The following is a 22,277-nucleotide window of genomic DNA, read 5'->3' on the forward strand; positions in this document are numbered from 1 at the left end:
CTGGTAGGTTATGGAGTTATTGAGACATAGCTGAAAACTGCGGTTGGTTGTACATAATATTGCACAACAACCACAGTTCACTAGAAACATTTCCTGCTCCTTTCCATTCCTCTTCTATGACGACTTCTCTCTGTATGATTGTTTAACGCTGGTGACAAAAGGCAGAGACGGAGTCAGAATCATTTCTTCACCTTTGATGCTGAAATATCAGAACATGGACTCACATTTATCTGCTCACCTCCTCACGCTGAGAGCAGACACAAGACACTAAACCGAGCATATATTCAACGGCTGTTTCACAGCAGAGTTTAAAGGCAGTATTTTTCCCTGTGTTGCATGTTTATATTTGCAGAGGTGCTGGAGGTGTGGTTTATGACACTTTCTGCACAGGCCTGACTGAACATGTGCTTTAACGAGCAGCTATTTTATGCACCTTCTGATTGCAAATATGTGACGAGTATAAACAAGCCGAGATTCACGGCGATGTCTTTGAATTGAAGCTGCAGATACGTGAAAATGCAGATTTATTAACTGTGGTCTCATTGAGAGGAAGAGGTAGAGGAAGAGGAAGAGGAGGTCTCCACTTCTGTTTGTTATAATATCATCAAATGATGCGAAAACACACTCACACGTAAAATATATAGAAATGTGCACAAATAATTCCTCTTTTCTCTTTGTTCTTCATAAACTCTTCCTCTCTTTAACAGAAATATGCACAAACAGAATAATAATATAACAATAAACAGCTAAATACAATTATGAGATAGCACTAAATTGATTCTAATCTAAGTTAGAATAAAGTAAATGATTATTAGCAACAGTAAAAACAAATCTTTTCCTAAGCTCCTTATTCTAACCTCAACCATCACACCTGTCTTCCATCCTCCAACCTTTGCCTCCACATTAAAGGATCATTCCTGCTTTTTTTTTTTTTTTACAGCTTTGGTCTCATTTTCATAGTTCTGACCCTGATTTCTATTGATTGGGATCATATTTGCTGAGGTGTGCGAACACAAAATCCCCTTCTGACACAACACTTTCAAATCACTATCTGGAGCACAACTGAAAGTGGAGTCACCCAAAATTTCGGTAACTCTCTCATTGCATCAGACCGCCAAGTGTGCACTCAGCTACGGTAAGTACAGAGGGCCAGTTTGATTGTTGCATCAAACAAGTTATTTGACCGTTCAGCTTTGTTTTCTCCTGCGAACGCTGGCGAACCTGGAGGCTTTGTTTCAGAGTCTGACCAGCCTGTGTGAGTGTCGACGGGAACGACGGTCGAAACCACGAAAATAAGACCCAAGATGTTCTTTCTGAAACTGCCCTCACAAAGATAGAAGGACAAGAGCACACACACACACACACACACACACACACACACACACACACACACACACACACACACACACACACACACAGTGCATTACGGTCAGTGTTGTCAGGCAGGCCTCTGACAGACGTGCAGAGCTCTGTTACGGCCATCACCTGCCTCACACCTTTTCCAGACCGACACGCTCCTACAGGACAGAAACTCCTGTGCTGCAGTGCAGTGATAACTTTACAATCAGCGACGTTCGTGTGTGTGTGTGTGTGTGTGTGTGTGTGTGTGTGTGTGTGTGTGTGTGTGTGTGTGTGTGTGTGTGTACGCATGTGTGTGTCCTAATCCTCGAGTCTGGTCTACATCAGCTGCTTGAGGGAGTAGCTGCAGCTCATAAAGCCACGAGTGACATTAAAAAGCCATGAAATCTTACATGACAGTGAAAGTTTGGATCGAGTCATGATGTAATATTTTGTTACTCTGGGGTTCATTTTTAAGAATATTACTGAAAAACTGCTACTCTGAGATCACATTCAGTCCATAATGCATCTGTGCGCGACTCGCTGGCATGAAACCGATCAAACACGGTTATTGGTTATTGCCAATTCCTTGTTTTCACCACACAAGCTTCCCAGACGGGTGGCAGCAAACAAAAGCAAACAACCAGCTGCAACATGTCGCCACTGCTGCAGCTACCTGCACATACAAGTTAGATTCATGGTTTCTAGAGAAGCGCCCTGAGCACCCATTAGTGGAAAAAAGGAAAACAGACGCTCATTCCCATTAATCGATGAGTTTTAGTGGCTGTTGCTGTCCGGCCTTCATCGTCAACAGAAAACACAATAAAAATAAATAAATAGAATGAAAACATCATCAGTTTGTGGCTGAAATAGATGTGAGATGTAATATTTCCAGTGTGGTCGCCACATGACTGACAGAAGTGGGTTTTTCTGTCTTCTCAAAACAAAGGCAGGGTGGTTCAGCGGGAGTTTTCAGGCGTTCAGAGAGCGTCCTGAGCCGTCGAGCCCTTTGTGTCGAGCGTCTGTGATAATCACTGAAGTTGGATTAAAGCAGCTTCCAACTGGAGAGCAGCTGGACTTTTATTACCATTAAATCTGCAGATGAGTGATGTGGGCAAACTTCTAAACTATAAATACAGTAAACAAGTGGGACCGTGAGTTTGAATCCAGCCTTTGCTCTGCGTGTATGAATGCTAACCACAGGATGCTGTTTGCTGGGAATATGTGCTGGATTTCTTTATGAGCCCAAACCGGATGCAGCAATCCTCGTGTGGATGTAAACAACAAAGAGGCTGTTAAAAATGAGTTTTTTTGTTCCAAGCAGGTTCAAGAGCACATGTTGTATTTCCAGATACTCGATTACAGGAAGAAACTATATCTTTATTTACCAAATGATTGCATCTGTCCGTCTTTCTTGTTTGTTTTGTGTCGTTTCTTCCTGCTGCAGTGGAAAACTTTTGTCTTTTTTCCTCTCGTGCTAATGGTTTAACTTTAATTCAATCACAATAGAATGAAATGAATCCTCGTTTTATTGTGGGACCTCCTGGAGCCACCGCATTGACCCCTGGAGGTCCCCAGACCCCACTTTGGAGAACCGCGTGTCTTCAGTTTGTTTCTCTGTGTAAACAGATGCGCCCCCTGCAGGCGGCCTTCCTCCACTGCTCCTCCTCCTCCTATACTCCGCTCTCTGTCTGCGCGGCTCCTCATTCACTAGAAGATGGCGGACTGCGCTCCACTATTAGATGAGGAACTCTCGTCCTTTGTCTTCAGTTACCTGACAGAAAACTCCGGCAGCCAGGTAAGATTCCGGCCTCTTTGGATACACGGAACCTTGGGCTTTCCGCACCGGGGCGCGTCTGTGCGCGTCGCCGGCCGTGGCGGACGCTATGCCCGCTTGATGCGAGGCTTTCGCCCGGCTTGTCAGCAGCATCTCCCAGGCACAGCGCGACCCGGTGTCTCGGTCTGCGTGCGTGTGTATGTGTGTGTGAATGTCTACTATGTCTTGACGTCTGGCTTTCACGTGTTTTTGGAGGAAATGTCATCAGCCACGGGCAATGAGGGAATTTGACGGCTTAAATCGAGTATCTGTGTCCGTGGCGGCGCTGCACGCGGAGCGGAGCCGGTGTGTCGCTGCTTGGGGAGGATTATTGGTATGCAGGGGGGCGCTTTGGAAACTTTTGACGCAATCTTGAGGGAAGTTTTAATTTCAGTGCTGGAGACGCGGACACGTGGTGCGCCTCGGAACGCGTGGACCCAGCCTGAGGACTATTATGATATTGTGACATTATGATACGAATCCACGGGCTGCAGGACTGCGTGCCTTTAAAACTGAGCAGAGAAAAGACACACTTGTGTGTCTCGTTGTTGATGCATTACTCGGCTGCTTGGATGTTATGTTTTATTAATTTTTCTCTTCGAAGCGAAGTGGACGTTTAATAAAGTGTCTGTTTGTGGAAGCAGTGCAGTACATCAGTGCTGTGTAATGTTATTTATCCACTCCACTATAAGCTGCTTGCCACAGCACCGTGAGCTTAACTGGGGATCTCTGCTGGGTCCGCAGGCTGTTCGGTGCGCTTCAAAGTTGACAACTCCAAACGATGATCACTCTAATTTCTTCTAATTGGTCATTTTATGAATCGATGCCGTGTAGGGCCGTGGGATGGAGAGGAGACAATGGCTTTCAGTCTGCTCAGAAAGTTGGTTTGGTTGTACGTTTTCATAATGTGTTTGCGTAATCGTTCGGCAACGGTTACAAAACGTTTGTCTGGTTCACACGGCTGTTTGATTTGGCAGAGCACAAACAGCGGATCCTTGAGCTGTGAGTCTGAAGGGCTGATGACGGCACACTCGTTGATAACCCACCGTGTTGCCGTGGGGTCGCAGGGAAGTGATTTTGCACTGAATTCCAAGGAAGCGCCAAGGCTCCAAACTGCATTAGGAAATCTCTGCAATGTAGGGATGCTTTGCTTACCGGCAATCCTGAAAACACAGAAAATGTAAATCAAATTTTAAATGAATTTATAGGTTGTTTATTGAATTCGGTACGCAGTCAACGCACCAAGCAGCAGTCCTTAAAACAATATGTGAAGTTTTATAACTGGCTGTCCTGTTAATCCCAGCATAATCTCCTGCCAAAGTGCCGCGCGGAAGGCGGTAGCGAGAGGGGTTTAGCAGTTAGAGAAGTTGAGATTTTATTAAAATCAAGTCATGCTTTGGACCTAAAATCTACGCCGAATGTTCTAGGAGAAATGACTGATTTACACCAGCTCCAAGGCTTCAGAACATTGTGTACACTTTGTGCATGCATGGAAGGAAACACTAAATTAGCACATTTCCGAACTGGGTTTGGCGGAAAATTTGAATTCTCACACGACAAAGCGGAACATATCGGGTCTGCAGGGTCGCGCTTCCAAAACACGCACGGATCATTACCGTGCACGTAAACCAGGACCCCCTCTGTTACTGCATCACGGTGTGACGTAAGAATGCGTCGCGGTGATTGTTATTGCTCCGACTGCACGGATGGGGGGGGGGGGGGGGGGGGGGGGGGCGTGCGTGCGTGCGTGCGTGCGTGCGTGCGTGGAGCGGGGTGGGGAGGGGAGGGGGGATCTGTCACAGCTGATTGACAGTTTAAGCAGGTTAATTCAGTGTGTGGTGGGATCCAGAGACTGTGGGCTATTTATAACGTGCAGCAGTGACACACACACACACACACACACACACACACACAGATGTATCTGAGAGGAACTGCACCAATCCATCCCTTAATGAAGGAGCTGGTCCTGGCATGTCTCTGGCATCACCTCAGTGTTCCTCACGGTAACCTCCTCCTGCAAAGATCCTGCAGCGTGTCTGTTCTCAGGCTGAGTTCAGAGGAGAAGTGATATGAAAGTGAAATAAAGCATAAGACATGTTGGACATTTCCATTTGACAGAACGGTGCAGACATAACAATCTGAATGTGACACTCAGCCCAAACACACAGCTTCAGCTTCTGCAATATACATGTTACTGTGAGACAGCGTGCGAGACGAGGACGGCGTCGACCTTATGGCTGCGTCAAGGTAAACCACAGGAGGAAGCTGTTTGCGTTCCCTCAGTGACATGTGTGCTGTTAGGTTCGCTGTGAAATCCTTGCAGCTCGTTCTTCTCGGGCTTGTAATGCTGGATTGCTGCAAAGTCCTTGAGGGACTCAGAGGGAGGAAGATAATTGAGTATAAGGAACGGGGGGGGGTCAAATTGTACATTTTATCACCGTTCGGTCTTCATGTGTAGTCTGATAAGGTATCTGCTTTACAAACGCAGCATTAACATGTTAATATTTACTCAGGGTTGTTAGGGCCGGCTGGTGGCTTTCTCTTGGTCTCTCTCTCTCTCTCTCTCTCTCTATGTATATATTTCAGTGTGTGTCTATGCCGCTCGCCCCTGCCGGCTGGTTATTGTAATACTACTCTATCCTCGTGACTGGAGTTACAGAACAGGGCTGCTGCAGTCATGTGAGTTGTAGTGGAGGGAGGGAGGGAGGGAGGGAGGGATGAAGGGAGGCGTTACCCCTGACGTAGGCAGGCAGTTCCTCCCCTCTCCTTCTCCTCCTGCTGACATGTGACTGCTTCCTCTCTCTCTCTCTCTCTCTCTCTCTCTCTCTCTCTCTCTCTCTCTCTCTCTCTCTCTGTCATACAGTCTCTACCTCTCTCGCTCACTCTAACACGTACATACAGTGCACATGCTGACTGTCATTTCTGCCTTTTTCTCAGTCAAACACATTTTCTATCATCCCGTATTTCAGAGGCAGTTTGATGCATTTAAATGAAGGTTTGTTGCACATGGACTCATTGAACCTGTTGCAGCTGATATTTGGACGCAGGAAGGGTCCTGATTTGCAAAAATGCTTCATTTTTCACGTGATTTGTCAGTTAGAAATGACAAGAAAAGCTGCAGTGTTTACAGCAGAGCTCCATTTCTTAAAACTGTACACTCCACCAGCACCACGGCACGTATAGCTGCTCATGTGCGGAGCTGCGAGCGCCTCGGTGGCGGATGCTTTTCTAAAGTCGATAATAATGTGTTTGGTGTTGAAAACGTTCGCCTTCAAAGCGATCCCTGCATCGACCACAGGCTCATGTGATGCCTCGTCACTCTTTGGCTTAAATAAGTGACGCTCTAAAAACAAATGTGTGGTTTTCAGTGCAGCACATCCTCAGCGAGGCTGGTTTGTGCGACTTTTCAACACAGTTTCACATACTGTAAGTTACCAGGAGCATGCTGCAGTTTATTACTCCATATCTGCAAAACCGAGCGGGCTTTGAACGCGTCGCTAAAGATTTCAATCTACAGTCACTTCAATGTAAATCGTTTGTGCCATAAATCTTCTGATGTGTTCATTGTGAGTTCGCTGTTGGCACATTTCAAGGCAGCGTTAGTGCTGTGGGTCACCTCCATAATGAATGAGTGAAAGATAAGATCAGGTGGACTCGTGTTCAGGTTACCGTCACCCTTTAAACTTTTCTTTAATCTCAACTCCATGAATCGTTTAAGCTTTGAAAGATGATCTGTTGCGAGCTGACATTTGTCGTCCGCTGCAGGTTTGCACCCCGACGACAAACTGACATTTTCTATAAAAATCCAGTGAGATGGATCGTTGGTGATGTTAATGAGGCCTTGAGTCACTTTTCCTTTCAGAAACAGCATGGAATCATGTGTTTGCCACTAATCTGAGACCTAACCTAAACCTAATCATAGTCAGCTGTTCTCAGAGCAGCAAACCTCAAATATGGGAACCATAGGGGGTCCGGAAAGCCCCGAACAGGAAGCTTATGTTTGTGCATGAAAGATACAAGAAAGCTCCTGTCTCCAGCTTTATGAGTGGCCCCATTGAGGTTGTTTCAGAGTGCACTTGCTCTCCCAGACCTCTTTTCAGTGCTAATCATTGACCGGGTGTTTAGAGCCAGTCTGGGTCCATCCAGGGGATTGACTGTGGACAGATCAAGCAGACTTAATGTCAGTCACCACATCCTGCTGTAACAGGACACAACCAACCCCACTCCTGTGCTGGTAAAATATTAGCCGTGGCATGTTAGCTATTCGCCTGTGCTTTCAGCGTGGCGGTTTAGCAACCTTTCTCTGGAGGAGAAGGTCACATGTAAATCCAAGCACACGTGTCGGCGTCCAGATGAAATGTGGAATACACATGTTTACATCTGGGATCAGAATACAATGCGAATTCAACAAACACAGATGAGTGAACTGTGGGCTTTGAGACCCTGTGACCTTTCTTCAAGTTTCCTTTGAAACTCTGCTCAGGTCTGGAGGTCAAGTAAAAATAGATGCAGCAGTTTCCTCATAGGGATCATAAAAGTTTTATGCGCACGCATAAGTTATCCAATATTCTGCTGTGAAAAATGTAATCAGCTTCTAAAAAATAGTCTGAATTGTTGGTGAATTGCGGGACGTGGCGCCGCTGCGCCGTGTGCAAACGATAAAGTCTGCTTTCTTTTCAAACTTCATCGAGACTCTCAGCTGCAGCTCTGCACACCCATTAAATTCACGCTCAATCGGAGGGGTGTGATCAAAAAACCACCAAGAGGAGAAGAGCCCCAGCCTGAGAGAGTAATAAGGTGTGAGATGGAAGGTGAAATAGTTCAGTAATTGAACTACTTTTCAAGAACACGTCGTTCCCAGACAACAACAAATTACCCCTCGCTTCCATGTTTGCTTCCTCTGCCCCGAGACACATGTTGTTATCAAGAGGACTAATCAAGATAAAACTCATCTCTTAAGTGTTTAAAGCGTTAATTGCATCAGTGAAACGATGCCCACATGTCGCAGATGGAAAACTTAATAAAGCTCAAAGCTATTACTGTGCTGCTGTGTTGCCCTATAGAGCCTCATACTGTCAGTCAGCACTTTATCCTATAACCATGTGTGCGTGTGTGCGTGCGTGCATGTGCTCCTACTCTGCAGGTGGTCCGCTATCAGGTGATCCGATCCAGTTTTGGATTGAAAACGCACAGACCACATATAGCCTGAGAGCTGGGACATACATCAACCAGCCTTATAGTGCACCTATACTTAGTCTGCCAGCAGATAGACGCGTCCCTTTCTTGATGTAGACCAATAAATCCGCTTCAGATTGGACATTGACAGCGAAGAGTGAGGGATCTGGACAGGTAGGCAGGCAGACAGACAGGTGTATAAATAACAAGGCTTTGAAGCTCCACCTGAGAGTGATGGATACAGGTGTTACTGGCAGTGAGTGTACAGCAGGGACGGACAGACAGACGGACAGACAGACAGACAGACAGACAGACAGACAGACTCTTCACTTCATTTGTTTCCTTCCACTGATTTTTGGCGTCTTGCTCTGAATGTCCTCAGTCTTCTGTCCTTCTCTGTTTCGTCCCCGTTTCGGTGTCATCCTTCTCCTTCTTCTCCTCCGTCTGTCTGAGTCGTGATGTGCAGTGCTGCAGTGCAATGTGTTCGGCTTGCAGCCTCGCAGTGACTCACCTGTCCCTTCTGTCACTGTGTACCGCACACACACACACACACACACACACACACACACACACACACACACACACAAGCTCCTGAGCATGCACACACACGCAAGCATGCATGTACAGTATATTGTACAAAAAATGTGCTAACATGCACATTTAACCTTCTGCTGCGGCTGCATTCGATATGTGAGGGATGCACCTGATGCTCGACCACATCGACTGAATCTCAGTGAGAGTAGATCACCAATACCGCAGCCTGCAGCGAGCAGGTCAGAGTTGAGGGGTCAAGGCGCGGTGTCAATAGATAGAACAAAGTGTTCCCTCGTCCGTAATCAGAGAGAGAAGGATGCAGTCGGCAGCATCGTCTGGCTGCAGCCGGTGGTGTGAGATTCACAGCACACATGTTGTGCCGTCACATTTCCTCCGAATCGATGAAAGAGGCTCAGCTTCGCTCTGTGATTGCAGCAAAAATGTGGGTAATGTTTCTGAAGCCAACACTGTGAGTGCCTGGCTGTTCACTGGTGGTAACTGTGGTGCTGCACCAAGGTGCCGAGTCGATCTGTGTGAGTGTGAGTGTGTGAGTGTGTGTGTGTGCATGTGTGTGCGTCATAGTGGGCGCTGGGAATATGGCTGCTTCCTCTCAAATCCCTCTGAGGTTCATCAGGCATCCGGCTTAGACACTGACCCCCCCCCACCCACCCACCCACGGGGTTTGTGTGTGTGTGTGTGTGTGTGTGTGTGTGTGTGTGTGTGTGTGTGTGTGTGTGTGTGTGTGTGCGTGCGTGTGTGCGCCTGTAAGCAAGAATCAGCAACTGCATGTGTGTCACATGTTGAAGTGTACTGTTGCTAGCTAACATGCTAGCAGAGGCAGGTGAGGGGTCTCTCAATAATTAATTGCATGGTGATTCGTCAGCTGCTCGCTCAGGCCCGCTTGGCATTACAGGCTGCAGCGACACACACGCACACACACACTCACATAAGGGCAGCATGATTCTGGATTAAACAAGAATAATTTTCTCCCTCAGAATTGAGATTGCAGTTATCTGTCTGCAGTTTTCAGAAGAAATAGTGCTGTAGTCTGTAGTCTGATCTTCTCTGGTGGCAAAGTTAGCGCAGTCAGGTGAAAACGGTCTTTCAGAGCCTCGTTAGCTTCATCATCACCACAAATATCAGGCGGTTGGATGAGTCTGTGCCATGCAGCAGCTATGTGGCAGAGCACTGCTCACAAAGTATGTGATGTGTGATATTCCACGTTTAATTAGCCTCAGGTGTTTGTGGCGTGCTGCAGCAAAGTCTGGTCGATTGTTGATGGAGCTCAGGAGTAATTAAAGGCTCTTGGTTTGATGCATCAGATATCCCAGCTAATGCAAATATGGCACAGTCTATTTCGCTGAGATTACATGGAGATATGAGTCCAAATTGAAATTTGGATTTGATTAATTGTGCGGCCCACATACGATCGAGAGCGACTCAAGATATCTCCCAAATTCATTCAGTGCGCGTGGCACATCATTATCGCCACCGTCCATCCATCGATTCCCATCATGACAATTTGTCATTTACGTTTTCTCTTTTAATGAGCTTTATCGTTGCTCTCGCCTACAGAACGCAGGAAGGCTCCCGCAGCGCTGACCTTTAGCCTGGTTTCTATCTCGGGGATAAACAGGTCTAACAAAGGCTTACTGGCCAGCGTGGTTTCGGGCCAAACACAACGACACAATACTTCTTCATTAGATTGGTTTCCACCAGCAGGGCTATATCAGGATACACCTGATCCCTGCTTCTGCTTCTCTTTAACCTAATTTGGACTGCAGAGGTGGTGTAGTCTTGTTCTGCAGCCTGGTTTCCATCACAGAAGCTACCAAGGCTAATTTTTAATGTGAAATGGGATGACTCGATAGTCGCATTTACTTTTTTGATATTAAAATTGAGATTTTAGGGACTAATCTGACTCTCCAGTGTATGTAAATGCCTCCAGCACAAGGGAGCCGGAAGAGTCAGAGGTCACAGTGTCAGCAAAAGAAACTGCTCTCAGATCAGGACAGCTCTTTGTAGACTGGGAAGCGGTGCAGAATCTCTAAATCCAGTTTGCATCCTATCTTGCATGCACACCGCGGGATCTTCCAAACAGCGCTTCCTCCCCTGAGGTGGAGCAGCACTCAACCGTGCAAAGTGTCCAACACGCACAATGGCTTCATCGCGTGCGTTACAGCGAGAGGCGGAGAGGACAGATATGGTGGTCCAAAAAAAAAAAAAAAAATCAACAGAGAGACACCAGCGAGCGAGAGCCTCATCAGGTATTCATCATCGGCCTTTAGCTGTTGTTGCAGGCTGCTGCCGCTCCCTCTCTGACTCAGACCAGGGCGGGATGTGAGGATGTAAATTCCTCCTCCATCTCTCTCCAGGCTGTGGTTTTAATAGATTTTATACTTTACCGTCAGAGCTGTGATTCTCTGTTATCGTCTCTCATCATATTTCTTCCCCTTCTTTCCTTTATGGCTCTTATCTTTACGCCACATTCGGACACTCAGCAGCCCACGTTTGGCTGCTTGCTGCCAAATCATGATTTGCACGCCGTTTAACCTTTGCGGCTGAGTGGCGGTGAGCAGGTTCGGCATGTTGCCCTGGTTGTTTGAGTGTAGGAGCCAAATATGGGTTAAATACATGATGAGCTTTGTGTGTGCTGTTCACTGTTGTGAACACGGGTGTCGCTGTGAGTCTGTGGGCTCAGGTATTAAGGTAGGAGGATTTTTGTTGAACAGGTGTTTGACCCCGGAAGGGCAAACGATTTGTGACCGCTGCGGTGCCGAAATCATTACTTGGAAGCTGTTTGGTCAATAGAAGAAATGGTTATTGTTCACGTTGAGCGCTGTAAAGCAGTAAAGAAATTGTTATGCTGCAACGAATTACTGTAGATTCTTGGAGGAAGCAACACACGGTTACGGTAATTAAGTGAGTGAAGCCCGTCAACCGGGTCACACCGGGGTAAGACATCTCAGTGGCTAGTAATAGACTAGCTCCTTTAATAGTGAGCGTTAGCTGCTGTGGATGTTAAAGAAATGACTTTTTTGATGCAGGAAATGCTCCGTTAAGGCCATTCTGTGGCGAGGAAATAAGCATCAGTTGGAAACAGTCATTAGCTGCAGCTCCTGTTTGATCTGAGTGACTTATTCTTACTCCCTCATTGATTCAGTGCTCCTGAAATAAAGCTTGTTTGATCAAATTACCACAAACTAACTGACAGTGTGGACATTATTCCAGCGTAGGAGGACTGGTTGCTTTCTGGGTCTTCGGGATTATAAAGCGCTGTGCTTAAGGGGGCCCTGCAGGTAACAGAGGGCATACATAATGCACAGATGGCTGGAGCCGGGGCCCGACAGGAGCCCAAAAGAAAAGTTTCATTCTGCTCCCTCTGACTCGATCGCCCGGCCGCCACGTTCTCCGGCCTCCTCTTTCAGCTCGCCGTGCTGTTTGTCTTCTAATCAGCACACTTTGAACGCCTCTGTGTTGTTTCTCTTTAAATATCATCATTTGCTCTAAAAATCAACGTATTGACTGTGTGCACTGTGTGTATTATCTGGAGTTTTCCCTTCAGAGGGTCGATGAGCGGCCTTGCATTGTGTTGTGTGTTCTTCATGCATGTAGGATGACCTGTAGACGTGCAGGGTGTGTGTGTGTGTGTGTGTGTGTGTGTGTGTGTGTGTGTGTGTGTGTGTGTGTGTGTGTGTGTGTGTGTGTGTGTGTGTGTGTGTGTGTGTGTGTGTGTGTGTCTCAGCTTTACAGAGCTACATGCTTGCATCCCTTATCTGAATTCCTCCTCACGTCTCAGGCCTGCTTCCTTTTTATCCAAGCACGCATGTCGACATGTGTGCATCTGTGCACGTGTGTGTGTGTGTGTGTGTGTGTGTGTGTGTGCGCCATCTGTCCTTAGCTAACCTTTACTGGCAATTTGTATTCATCACAGGGACCCTGTTGCTGTATTGATAGTGTCAACATGAGCATGAGGCTGACTTGTCAGGCTCCACACACACACACACACACACACACACACACACACACACACACACACACACACACACACACACACACACACACACACACACACACACACGCGCTTTGTACATCACCTGAGGGAGGCGGGAGGGGGTTGAAGGAGAGGGAATCCAATCTCGCCCAGCAGCTCAAGGCTTTGTATGGAAGCATGTGCAGGCCCAGCGGTCGCTGAGCTCGCCGGCTGCCCTATTTCTTTAAAGCTCTCCTCCTCAGTTACCTGATTTATCACGGGGGCAGCCACCAGGGAAATGTCTTATTTTAAAGCGCAGAGCGTGTCTCTTTCTAAAATCTGACGAGATGAGAGGCAGATGAGATGAGAGCCGCGCTGATACAGCGGCGACATGTCGGTGTCACGCAGAGCGTGATGTTAGCCGCTTTCCCACATCTGTACAAGAAGGGGCATTTGAGAGATAAACGAAGCAGGTGGGAGTGGATGTGGGGCAATTTCGGGGTTGCACAATGTTAAAGGCAATTATGTAACTATACTCATGTAGTGTAGTACTATAGTATACTTCTGAATTGATTGCAGTTTGGAAAAATACTAAATCTTTTTGTGGAGTGACTTTTATGGCAGCTGTGATGGTAACTGTAGAAATGTTTCTTTTAAAACAGGGTTTATATTGAAGCTTGAACAATAAAGTTTTAATGTTATCTCACAGCTGTAAAACGCAGGGCTTGTTCACTGTACCACAGTTAAAAATCTGGACTTAGACACTTTTTATGCTGTTGTTAAAATTGAGACTTTGGTGCTGTGCAACACTGCAGTAAAAGACGGGAGGTGAATGAGAGGTGTGCGACGGATGAACGCTGGCCTCATATCGCTTTGGGCTCCGTCACAGCCCTCAGCGTCGGGCTCTTCCTCTCTCTCCTTGACGTTTTGCCAGTGTTTTGGCTGGGGCTCGTCCTGACTGAGCCGCCAGACAGATCGAGTTGTAAAGACGTCTGGACCGTGGATGGGCAAGCGCCCAACTGCACAAACTCATCATCACTCTTCAGACAACGACACTATAGCCTGCTGGACCGGAGAGGTGACGCACTCATACTGGTCGCCTGCCAGCTCAAATGTATATACCAGTATGTCTTTTCCGTCCCAATAATCCACTGGTCCAGCAGGATTATTGTATGTGATTACGACTCAGGCTGCACAAGGTTAGGGATTACACGGGGCGTTCATGGGGAATGTAGAGTTTCTAAACAGTTCCTCTGCTGGTCTTGACCGAGTAATACGGCAGCACGACGTGAACTTCTTATAGCACTGACACACCCTCCAGTATTCGTCCTCGCTCTGCTGGTAGTAGTACTCCTGTACATGTGTTCATGGTGCTTGAAATAGCTTCAGCAGTTCATAGCTGCAGTAGGAAGGGTCACACTGCAGCTCAGAGCACTCTCTGTTGTACTTCTACCATTGGTGCTTTTGTAGTAGTAGCAATGCTAGAAATACTACTTACTAATAGTAGTAAAGCAGTGATGACAGCAGTCGTACAAACAGCAGCATCAGTTGTAGTAGAAATACTAGTGGAAGCAGTAGTTAGACCAGTAGCAGTTGTAGTGCTAGTACTATTACAGCTGTTCTTAGAACGGCTATACTACAAGCAGTACTTTGTCCAGCAGTTGTAGTGGTAGTGTAATGGTTTTAAAAGTAGTAGTAGTAGTAGTAGTAGTAGTGTTTTTACTTGGAAGCAGAAGTGTTGTTTTAGTAGCAACAGCAGCAGTAAGAGTATTACTAGTTGTATTGGTGGCAGCAGCAGTAGTGATAGTAGTAGCTGTAGTAGTAGTATAGCGTCTGCAGTAGTAAGCCAGTGTGTACTGTCAGAGCAGTGGTAGTTTACTGGTTTTAGAAGCAGAAGCAGTAGTGAATCACGAGCGGTGGTGGTAGTTGTAGTACTCTTCATGTGACTGTCAAGCACACTTGTAGATTTTAGGAATTGGACACGAATTGTTTATAGTCTGAACATTCGACGGCTGCTTTATCTGCACTGTCGCTCATACTACTGCACTGTGTGTGTGTGTGTGTGTGTGTGTGTGTGTGTGTGTGTGTGTGTGTGTGTGTGTGTGCGTGTGTGTGTGTGTGTGATCTCAAGGGTGCTGGTGTCAACGAGGGAAAAGGTTAAAGGAAATTTCCATGGCATGGTGTTAGAGAGCACGAGGACACGGGGACACACAAAGAACACACACACACACACGCACACACACAGACACACAGACACAGACACACGCAGATGCCAGCATGGCATATAGCTGTGGCAACCAGGTGCCAGGGGACGGCAAGCACAGGCTGGTGTGAACATGTACATTTACACATAAACACACACTCAGGTAGCTGGCCACACTTATCTCTAAACACAGTCCGTCACATGCAGTCATTTGATATGGTTCAATGCAGCACGCACGCACGCACGCACGCACGCACGCACACACGCACGCACGCACGCACGCACGCACACCATCTCTCCTCCTCCATCACAGCTTTAAGAGTTATTTGTTGTTATTTTTAGATGTTGTTGCTTCCTCAGATAAAAGGTGCATTAATGCGAGTGTGCGTTTGTCCATCTGTGTGTGTGCGCGCCGCAGCAGGCATGCGTGTTATAAATAGGTCTCTTGGCACAGATGTGCTTTCGTCACTATCACACCGCACACGTTTGACCTGTGCGTGACCTCCGGTTCAGTCGTAATTACTACAAGATATCCGTGTGGGTTTGGATCGTCGCGGCTGGAAGCACCGGCCCCGATTCTATCTGCAGCCCCACAATCAAAGAGATTATTAATTACCAGCAGTAACTTAGTAACTGCTGGCTGTTGTAATAACTCATCAGAACTTAATAAATTGCCTTTCTGTGGGAGTACAAAATGTAATATCCTTAATATTGTGATATAGTCTCCTGATAATGCGATGTAATTTCACTGATAATTCATAATGATAAACACATTAGGGTGGAGCTGGCTCGCGGTGATGGGCTCAGGCGGCTCTGCGGGGCTTAGTGATGGAAAGTTTAGAGGTGTGCGTGCGTGCGTGCGTGCGTGCGTGCGTGCGTGCGTGTGTTTATTTGAGCGTGTGAGTCATGGAAGCAAGCGGCAGGCTTCTACCTGCATGCAGCAGAGAGAGGGAGGCGGGTGAGGCCGTTAACGTCCTTCAGGATGCGTATCCAAACACACTGACACGCACGTGTTTACTGCGCACACGCATGTTAGCGCTCATGCTTGAGATGGCGTGTGCATGTTCCCAGTAACAGACATCTTTGTTTCTAACTGGTAACTTTCCACTGTCGCTTCTCCCTCCTGCCTTTGCGTGCGTTCTTATTTCTTCTTCTCCCTCTTTCTATCCCGTCATGAGTTCCTCTCTCTCTCTCTCTCTCTCTCTCTCTCTCTCTCTCTCTCTCCTCTCTCTCTCTCTCTCTCTCTCTCACACTCTCTCTCTCGCTCATTGACCTACTTCCCAAAGGCTGCTCAGGCTTGCGTGACCACACTGCTCAGTGCTACGGTGATATGGTGTCGCGCACACACATTGCACACACGCATATTGCATGAACGTACATTTTTACAGCTATTGACACGTAAACATCTCCGTCATGCGTGAAGAGGGTCGACCTGCTTCCTGGTTGTGTCATTTTTAATGAAATGAAACAGGTTTGATATGTTGTATTTAAATGATAATTTCCTTTGAATTATTCCTTTAGCCTTTGATATCACTGGAATTCACTGAGCTCTCATTAATTGCCGTCCGCCTCTGGGCGTAGTTTGCCATAATAATGACGCCGTATTACTTTAATTGCATCATCCAGTATCACTGTTTTATCAGTGCAGATACGCGTAATCGGTGGTCACAGCCACCATATCTGCAGATACTTTGGATGGTCAAACCTTCATCTTGTCAAATACAGTAAATCCCTGTTGGAATTATCGCAGCTTTTCTCTGATTATTGCATTCAAATGCGTCGTTTCTGCAGCTCGTTTTGCAGAATCTTAACCAGGTGGGAGGAAGATTTTCACGTGTCATGATTGTCAAAGTTCGCCTGCACTCCCGCACAGATCGATCTTATAATTCGCATTAATTGCTGGGATCAAACATTTGAGACGTGCCTGTCGGGAGCTTCGGGCTGAAGTCAATGAGGAAGTGATTTCAGATCAGCTCACGAGCTGCACTTTGTCGATTGCCCTCAGAAAGCAGTGACACACCCGTGCTGGAGTGTGTGGCGTGCTCCTCCTCCTCCGCTGTTGTTCATTGTTTGCCTGGAACACGCCAAGGCGGGGGTGCCGTTGACACGAGAGCTGTCACTGCTATGATGCAATCTGGGTAATAAGCCAAATTCTTTCCTGGTGAGTGTGTGTACATGAGTATGTGTTTGAACATGTGTGTATCTGCAGGGATGTTTTGGAAGCTGTGTGTTAGCAAGGTGTTTGTTTTGAAGTGTACCTACTAATGTGTTTGCATGGGTACATTTTTGTACATGTGAGTGTGTGTGTGTGTGTGTGTGTGTGTGTGTGTGTCACTGAATGTTATGGAGCGTCTCGACAGCTGAGCGGCGTCTGAACCCTGCAGGCCGGATCAGCTCGTCCTGGTTTCATTGCCTCCTCTTCGTGTGTTTCCTCTGCATTAACACCCAGAGTTCCTCTGGAGGGGATTTACAGTAAACTACGTGGAAGCTGCAGGAGCAGAGATTCGTGCTGATGCGCTGAGGTGTCATCTGGATGCATGACATAAATATTAGCACAGATTTTCCTCCTTTGTTTAGATTCCTGCCTGGGCTAAAGAGCTTCCTCTGAAGAAGCATTGAGACTCATGAGGGCTCTCTGACCAGGCCTGGGTGGGTGAAACCACGCTTTGTCCCCCAATACCCTGCACCTAGGAACACAAACTTTAGCACTTTAGCATCTAAATTCAGCAAAAATATGATTTGAATCAGGAAAATCATGATTGCTGCAGACACATTTCACTTAGTAATAGAGAGTACTGATGTTTGACAGCCAACTATACGCAAATACCAGTAAAACTAGCCTCTTTGTACTATGTCGAATACTACTACTAACCATAATTAGACACACGTGTCGCGTGCAGGTGCAGTGCTTTGCACTGTCCTCCATCAGAACATGCAGGTTCGGTTAAGGAGGCTCAGTGTTGGCCTCAGGTATAGACTGACAGAGGTAGAGAGTTCTGCATTGATCCCAACTGCAGTGGTGTTAGGTTGGCGTTGTTGTTATTGTGAGAGGGAATACTGTAGTTATTTATCTGTATGTGACAGACAAGTGTCTTTCAGCCAGCGTGATGTGGGAAACACTCCTGACCTCAGCTGGATGGATGGACGGATGGATGCATCTGCTCAGCAGCGCTGCTGGCTGTCATCGCCTGATGAATTCCTCACTCTGTGCTTGGTCATGCAGCCGGTCAGTGTTAGCCGCTAGCTGTTAGCTGTTAGCTTCAGCTGTTGCTCTGCAGCACAGACCCACCGCTGCGTTCAGGAACCCGCCTCCAGACGCAGCAGCGGCATGCGTGTGTCGGCCTCTCTTTCCTGTCATCGCACAGCTTTTACTGCGCACGCACACACACACGCACACACACCTCTCTCATGCTCCATGCTTTTCCCTCAGCCCTGCTTTTCTCAGCACCGCCTGACCCCCTTTCAGCTCCCTCCCTCTTTCTTTTCCTCACTCTTTTCACTTTTCATTTACTCTCTCCCGTTTGCTCTCTGGCAGTGCCTCTCTTCCCCCTCTTTTCTCTCCTCCTCTCCATTTACTGTATTCATTCCTTTCACTCTTTTCTCTCTCTCTGATTCGTTTTTGTTCTCTTTGATGTCAGCGTTGCTCTCTCTCTCTCTCTCTCTCTCTCTCTCTGCATTTCACTTGAATATCAGCCCATCAATAGTTCAGAGCTGTCTGCTTTGAGATAGCAGTTTACCGCTGCAACACACACACACTCACACACACAGTGACAAGTACAAGTTACCATAAGTGAGTGGTGGATGTTCTGTCAATCACACACATGCACACACCGACAGGATGAGGAGCACAAACAGTGAAGAGGCAGGCTGATAGCCAGGTGACACAGCATGAAATACAGAGAGAGAGAGAGAGAGAGTCTGGGAGTCTTCATGGTCTGATAGCTTATCGATTCCTCTGCAGGTGATTTCAGGAGGAAGACTACTGGGGGAGGAAGAGAGAAAGTAGACAAAAGAGACAGACAGGTGAGGAGGCTGGCTGAGAGAGACAGAGAAGCAATGAAGGAGTCTCATTATTTTGGCCGAGGCTGTTCAAAGAGTCTATTTCTCTGAGATATGAAAGAAAAAGAGAGGGACAGACCTCTGACCTTTGACCTCCCCGCTATCAACTGCTTGTATTTCTTCAATCTCGCCTTTAGGAGTTGGATCTTATGCAGCTGCTGCGCTCGCTTACTGTTACATGTCATGAACGAAGGGTTGAAAAAGCCTCAGGAAAGCAGAACAGCCGCGCTGAAAAGCGGCCATTTATGGCCTCGGACTCTCCGGGTGAAGACAAATTCTGCAAAGCTTTGTGTTCTCCTGCAGAGCAAAGCAGCTCCATGATGTGTTGACTTGCGCCTTATATCTGTGCAGCTGTTATTCATGCTAACAAGTAAGCATGGGATGGCTCTGTGTGACCATGAGGCACCGAGGCCAGATGGAGGGCCGCTCTGAGCCCTGCACGGCCGCCTGCAAACCAGACTTCATTACACTGAGATTGTTCTTTTGGTGTTTTCTAGCCTGACTAGCCCGGGTTGGCCTGGTTAAAAACAGACTGCTGAGCGCCTCGTGGTTGGTCCCGTGTGGCCCCGCAGTGGAAATCCTGCTCGTTGGAAGGGCCTGTTTGGCCCCTGCGTCAGAACACTGGCTGATGCTGTTTGATACTCAGGTCAGAGCCAGGCCTGCTTCTCTCCTCTGTGGCTTTTATGTGTGTTTGGGTGGTGCTACTGCCATATTGTCTGCTAATGTAGTGGACCGCCTACTAGGAAGACTGAATGATCACCCTGTGTGTGTGTGCCTGTGTGTGTGTGTGTGTGTGTGTGTGTGTGTGTGTGTGTGTGTGTGTGTGTGTGTGTGTGTGTGTGTGTGTGTGTGTGTGTGTGTGTGTGTGTCCTGGTCCTGTTAGAATAGCAGCCTTGGTCCGGTTCATTAGTCCTGTTGCCAGCAGCTGAATGAGGATCTGAACACCTCGGAAACCAGCAGAGAAAAGCTTTCTGGGGCTTTCCGTGCCTCCTGATACTCTGCTGCTGTTCTTGTTTCGTGGCCACCAGCACGACAGGATGACGCACCAGTGAACCGCCAGTTTACTGTGTGCCGGGATGCAGCTTCAGCTTCCCGAAACCTGATTTTCTGTCACCTGGCTGCAGTCGTTTTAGCATGCAGAGGTGCACAACAGAGGAAAAGAGGCTCTTAAGTGATGTAACGCCCACCCCCCAGCAGCCATTTTGGAGGTCCACAGCTTTTAAATAGTGGCAGTAATGTGCTGATTCTGACTCAGTTTAAACATCAGCTGTTGAAACAGCTCGTATGCTGTTTCTGAGAGGGAAGTGACTCCAGAAAGAGCTGATCTGAAGATCTAAACAGGATAGAAAAGTTATGCATCTTCCACTGTTTGCTTTCTGCATTGTCTTCTTCTGCCTCAAGACGCTGGAACAGTCTTGTGTTACCTGCTCACAGGTGGGGACGGGGTGGAGGTGGACTCTGCTCCAGTCAGAACGACTGGGATTGACTTATCGTGACAGCATTTCCAAGCAGCCATTTCTCCTCTGGTTCTGGCTCCTCAGTGATCAGCTGTCAGGACGGTGGTAACGAGGCTCGAGCTCTGTACAGTACTGCAGTAGTACAGTACTGTAGTAGTACTTCACTACTGTCTGCGGCTGTGTAGTAATCCCGCTCGGCTGATGACTGACTGGCAGCAAATCTGCCTGTTTCCTCTCGTATGGAAAGAAATGTCAAGACTGGTGAGATGACTAATGCTTGCATAAGAACATCCTACACAAACTCGCACACATAAACACACACGCACGCACACTGACACACACTTCACAGCTCATCAAACACCCACAAATTTGCAAATTCACAGAGTGACAGTGTGTGCGCCCATAATTCCCCTATTTTTTTTTTTTTTGGAGTGTGTGTTTCCTCGAGCGAGGAGTGGCGTGTGTGTGTGTGTGCGTGTGTGCGCGCGTTTGTGTGTGTGTGTGTGATACCGAGAAGCTGAACAGTTGCAACGCCCCTTACCTTTGAACCTCAGCTGTTGCTCACACACACACACACACACACACACACACTTCAACCCGCTGCACATCACAACAGTGTGATTGTGTGGGTTTTGTGTGTGTGTGTGTATAAAAGACAAGGGAATGAGGGACGTGTAGTAATAGAATGAGGTGGTGGCGTGAAGGTCGTTCTGCCGCTATAAACATGGTCACACACACACACAGACACACACACACACACACACACACACACACACACACAAGGTCTCACATCAGCTGTCCGTCCCACCCTGTGTGTTATTTACGGCGACATTTTCTGAGCTAACCAGTTACCTGAGCTTTGTCCGACTCTGTGTGTGTGTGCGCACGCGCGTGTGTTCGTGTGTGTGTGCGTGAAGGCCACTTCCAGCCTGCCAGGTGAAAGATTTGCTGCAGACATGGTGACAGCGAGGGACATCTACCAAAGCAGCTGCTACCTGAGAGAGAAGAGAAAAGCAGATCTTTTGCTTTCTAACATGAACGTGACTGAAGAGAATGATAATCAATTAATCACTGATTGAGCAAAAGTGCCATTTTTTCACTTAAATGTGAGGATCGCTTTCTTCTGATCGTCTTTGGGATCTGGACTGTCGGTCCTCCGGCCTCTGAGGGACATTTTTCTCTGTTTTCTGTTACTTTATGGTCCAAAAATTCAGTAGATTAAACGCAAAATAATGAACCAGTAGTCCAAAAAGCTGGAAATTAGACATTTTATGCATATTTTGGATTCGTCACCCGTCTTCGTCCTATCAGTCTGCTCGGCCATGCGTCGTTTACGCTCCTCCCGATCAAAAATAAATGGATTTCAGTTTATTTACTGCTTTTTAAAAAGCGTTTGTGCTCTTTCATTATGAAATTGCCAAAGTAGTTTTGTTAATTGCAATATATAATTTTGTGAGAGCGAAAGCAAAATGACCAGAGGGAGAGAAGAGATGAGTGTGTGTGTGTGTGTGTTGTTTGTGTGTGTGTGTGTGTGTGTGTGTGTGTGTGTGTGTGTATGTGTATGTGTATGTGTGTTGTTTGTGTGAACGCACCAAGCCATAATGGCAAAATAAAAGAGGACATGGTGTGTGTGCGTGTGCGTGTGCGTGTGCGTGTGCGTGTGCATGTGCGTGTGCGTGTGCGTGTGCGTGTGCATGCGTGTTAGTGAGCTTGTGTGCTGTT

At 47.3% G+C, this 22,277-nt stretch overlaps 1 protein-coding gene across 2 annotated transcripts in view; it reads left to right on the forward strand.

The window, feature by feature from the left end:
* The first annotated feature begins 3,039 nt into the window (after nucleotides 1-3,039).
* Nucleotides 3,040-22,277, forward strand: part of ppargc1b (peroxisome proliferator-activated receptor gamma, coactivator 1 beta) — an 84,986-nt gene continuing 65,748 nt past the window's right edge. For both annotated transcript variants that reach the window (XM_070962266.1, XM_070962267.1), the window contains exon 1: nucleotides 3,040-3,136. In XM_070962266.1, the coding sequence (XP_070818367.1) occupies nucleotides 3,056-3,136 (81 nt within the window). In that variant the 5' untranslated portion in view covers nucleotides 3,040-3,055. The remainder of the gene's footprint in view (nucleotides 3,137-22,277) is intronic.

This window comes from Chaetodon trifascialis, chromosome 5 (genome assembly GCF_039877785.1).
Source record: "Chaetodon trifascialis isolate fChaTrf1 chromosome 5, fChaTrf1.hap1, whole genome shotgun sequence".
Taxonomy (NCBI): domain Eukaryota; kingdom Metazoa; phylum Chordata; class Actinopteri; order Chaetodontiformes; family Chaetodontidae; genus Chaetodon; species Chaetodon trifascialis.